The sequence below is a fragment of the Octopus bimaculoides genome, chromosome 25 (genome assembly GCF_001194135.2).
Source record: "Octopus bimaculoides isolate UCB-OBI-ISO-001 chromosome 25, ASM119413v2, whole genome shotgun sequence".
NCBI classification, from domain to species: Eukaryota; Metazoa; Mollusca; class Cephalopoda; order Octopoda; family Octopodidae; genus Octopus; species Octopus bimaculoides.
In genome coordinates, this window is record NC_069005.1 from 33373728 (window position 1) to 33377629 (window position 3902).

A 3902-nucleotide genomic window follows, 5' to 3' on the forward strand; every position below is an offset into this window, starting at 1 on the left:
ATATATATATATATATATATATATAAAAACCTTAGCTGTCACTTGTGAGTGAGTGCAACTTGGTAGCTTGTACCAAGGTTTTCTTACTTGCTTTTGATGCCTTTGTCTGCTTGACAGTGCAGCTGCTGAAGGCTGAGTAATATCTGGAATGTGAGTGCAAGAACAATATTGCAGAGTTGAGTGTAGCTGTAAGCTGAGCCAACTCCAAAGTGTGAGTATACCAGTTGATTTCAAACAGGAAAATGAGTGAGAGTCAGTGTCTGTAGTGATGAGGATGGCATCAAGAGGATTAAGAAGTTGTACATAACCAAAGAACATATCTGAGTGAGAGGTGGAGAGTGAGAGAGAGAGTGTGAGTGATGACATGAGTGGGCATGAAAATCGTTACTCACCGAGTGTGAGACCATGTTTATAAAATTTGAGGAGATCTTTCACCTGTGACATCCTGTCTTCGGTCGGCATGTGTTCATAGTTACCTAGACTCCGCTCTAGACGTAGACAGGTCATGTGTTGTTGCATTGCTTTCACCTGAAGAGAGAGAGAGAGAGATTAGATCAGACAGAGAAGATAAACAACAGAGAGATTAGAAGAAGAGCTAGACAGAAAGAGATTAGATTAGAGAGCTAGAGAGAGAAATACATTAAGACAGGTAGACAAATATCAATTAGAGATAGAGAGAGAGAGATGAATTATATTAGAGAGATCAACAGACAGATTATACTAGATTAAACAGCTAGACATAGAGAAACACAAATAGGTGGACACATAAATTATATTGAACAAAAGTAAATAGAATTTGAGTTCTCTGTAGTAGTAGTGGTGGTGGTGGTAGTGGAGATAGGGGTGATACAGTAAGGAGTGTTGTTGTTGTTTAGTTATGGGTCAACCATGACTAAATGGACCAATGATCAAACATATTCCAGCCATGACTATCCCATCTTTTCCTTTGTGTGCGTTGGGGGTTTGACTGCTACTTCTAGTGCATCAATCAACTCTTTAGAGATTCCCCTGCTGGGTAAAAATCCCGAACATAATGAAGGGGTACGAGACAAAACAATAAAAAAAAGTTGTAGGGTATGTTCGAAGGGGGGAGGAAGGCAGATGCGAGAGTATTGTAATATAAGGGTATACTGACCCTTTGCTCACCTTATACACGAGTCAGATCCCTGACACATGGCCCCTTCCTTGTGGATCCTTACATAATGTCCACTACATACCCTAACACATTCTCCACATTTACAGCGCTCCCCCTACATACTGTCTGTCCCCCTTACACACACACACAGCTTCTCCCCCCCGCCACCGTTCCTCCCTAAATACTTACAGTTTGAGGAAATTCCTGTGAGTTATCACCCATGTTTAAACGTAAATCTTCGTTGATTGAAGTCAAAAACTGAAAGTGAGAAGAGAAGAAATAAAAACAAAGATGAAACAAACATCAACAATGACATGGGACAACTAAACATTTGAATGGAGGGGACAGGAGTTCAAGCTGAGGTCAAGGTAATATTTTATATTGATAAGAACAGCCATCATTTTATATATATACATACACACACACACTGTGCTAACACACACATGTAAATGTATATAAATGCTTGATCAGACACACAAATATGCACAAAGGTAGATTTGATTTTTAATGAAACTAAGGTTAAACTTACCTGACTTTTGTCCTTATCACCCAACATTGTTATATATTCACGCATGTCACCGAAACATCGCGCCTTATCACCGAACATACTAAAATACTGCTTCAGTAAGTCTGCTGGTTTACCTGGAGAGAGAAAGAGTGTAATGCGTGAGAGGCAACAAAAAAAGACAGAGTGATGTATAAGAGGCAATGAGAAAGAGAGAGAGAGAGAGGGAAAGGGTAAGACTAGAAGGTATATTTACCAATAATATCTGAGTAATCGTTGTTATCATTGTAAAACATCTTGAGGAGATGTAAGCGAGCGAGGTAGGGACCTCTGAGAGGCCGTTCAATCTCTCGATTTTCATCAGCAAGTTTCTCAATAAACAAGACGGCTTTTTCTATTGTGCAATGAGCAGACGACTCACTGAAAGGACAAAAGAAAAAAAGAAAAATATTTCAATAGGTCCCTGAAGTCTGTGAGTAAACAAAATTCTATGTTTTGTTTTTTTTTTACAAATAATTATAATAATGAAATTTTGAAAGCATTGAATACATAGGATTCAGTCGTGCATAATACATAACAGGAAATCCATCCCCTGCACCCACTAAACTCTGTAAAGTGGTGGGCATTAGGAAGGGCATCCAGCCAGAGAAACCAGGGAGTCTGTTTGGGTTCAGTCCTACTGTGTGGCACATTGGACAAATGTTTTTTTAACTATAATCCTTGTGAGTGGATTTGGCAGACAGAAACTGAAAGAAGCCCATCGTGTGTGTGTGTGTATATATATATATGTGTGTCCCCAGCTTCCACTTGACAACAGGTGTTGGTTAGTTTACATCTCTGTAGCTTAGTGGTTCAGCAAAGAAGATTAACAGAATGAGTACCAGACTTAAAACAATAAGTCTGGTACTTAGACTTAAAACCAGGTTTGATTTGTTTGACTAAAACCCAACAGTGTGGCGCCCCAGCATGGCCGCAGTCCAAATGACTGAAACAAGTAAAAGGTAAAAAAAAAAAGAGATAATGTGGTATGACAAATTTACAGGTGACATATTGGCTAGGGATTTAATTAGCTTGCAGATGTATTTACTAAACTCCCTGCTGGATATGACCAGACCCTGGGCTCAAACATCACCACCATCACTAATAACAAAGTGACAGGAATGTAGAACTGCAAAGGGGACATCACTAACCTGTGGTCTTCTTCGTTGCTGTCTTTTTTACACTTGACAAGTTCTGTGACACACGTTAAATACTGACTCCAGAAGCTCCAATCATCTGGGCTGAAAAGAGCGAGAGAGAGGATCATGTAAGAATGGACAACGGATGCTAAATGATGACAATGATGAGATAATACAGGATTAATTTAACTCTTTAGCATTCAGATTATTTTACCAAATGTAACGATTATGCATTCGCATTGTCTTGAATCATCATGTTGCTTCAAGATTTTGCTGACTGATTGTTTAGTTTTACAATGACATTGTAGGATGTGTGCGAGAGGCCGGATCTGGCCAGTTTGAACATAAAACAGATGGAATATTTGGCCTGGATATGGTCAGTTTAAATGGTAAAGGGTGAAATCAATGTGAATAGATAAGGATTACATTTGACAGAGTAATCTTAAAGTATTCAATGTGATCGGCCCAGGACATTGTGTTAACAAAGTAAAAGAGAGGCAAGGAATTTATAAAAGTGGAAAGATGTGTAGAGAGACCAAGGCTGGAACTTACTTCTCTTGTAACAAGGCTTGGTAGGCTACGTTGGCTTTGGACCATTCTTTTAATTTACAATACAAACTTGCAATTTCCTTTTTCCGAAAATCAATCTCACTTGTGAATTTTTCTGGGAGACAAAAATAAATTTCAAATAAGTCATTATAATAATGGTTTCATATTTTGGCACAAGGCCAGCAATTCTAGGAGGTGGCGGGGTTTGTCAGGTACATCAACCCCAGTGTGCAGCTGGTACAATTCCACACAAACATACACATTAACTCTATGACTTCACCACTGCTGCAACTGCCACACATACACTTCACACTACCCCAGTGAAACATTAAACAAGTTTCTCACCTCCAAGTGGTCCCTGCAACAAATCTATAGCTTCCTGCCACTTCTCCAATTCTTTCAATATAATCAGATAAAGGTGAATCTCTGAGGGAGGAGAAAGAAAGAAAGAAGGAAAGAATATAGTGGAAATGTTTAGAAAGAGAAGGAACAGATGTGAGTGTAAATGAGAGAGCGTATATATATATATATATAT

At 38.8% G+C, this 3902-nt stretch overlaps 1 protein-coding gene across 1 annotated transcript in view; it reads right to left on the reverse strand.

Annotated features, from left to right (window-relative positions):
- Positions 1–3902, reverse strand: part of LOC106869073 (N-alpha-acetyltransferase 25, NatB auxiliary subunit) — a 32609-nt gene that overhangs the window by 14559 nt on the left and 14148 nt on the right. Inside the window, exons 6-12 of the mRNA XM_014914594.2 lie at positions 3713–3793; positions 3371–3482; positions 2831–2920; positions 1897–2060; positions 1665–1777; positions 1325–1393; positions 393–528 (exon numbers count right to left, since the gene is read on the reverse strand). Of these exons, the coding sequence (XP_014770080.1) occupies positions 393–528; positions 1325–1393; positions 1665–1777; positions 1897–2060; positions 2831–2920; positions 3371–3482; positions 3713–3793 (765 nt within the window). The remainder of the gene's footprint in view (positions 1–392; positions 529–1324; positions 1394–1664; positions 1778–1896; positions 2061–2830; positions 2921–3370; positions 3483–3712; positions 3794–3902) is intronic.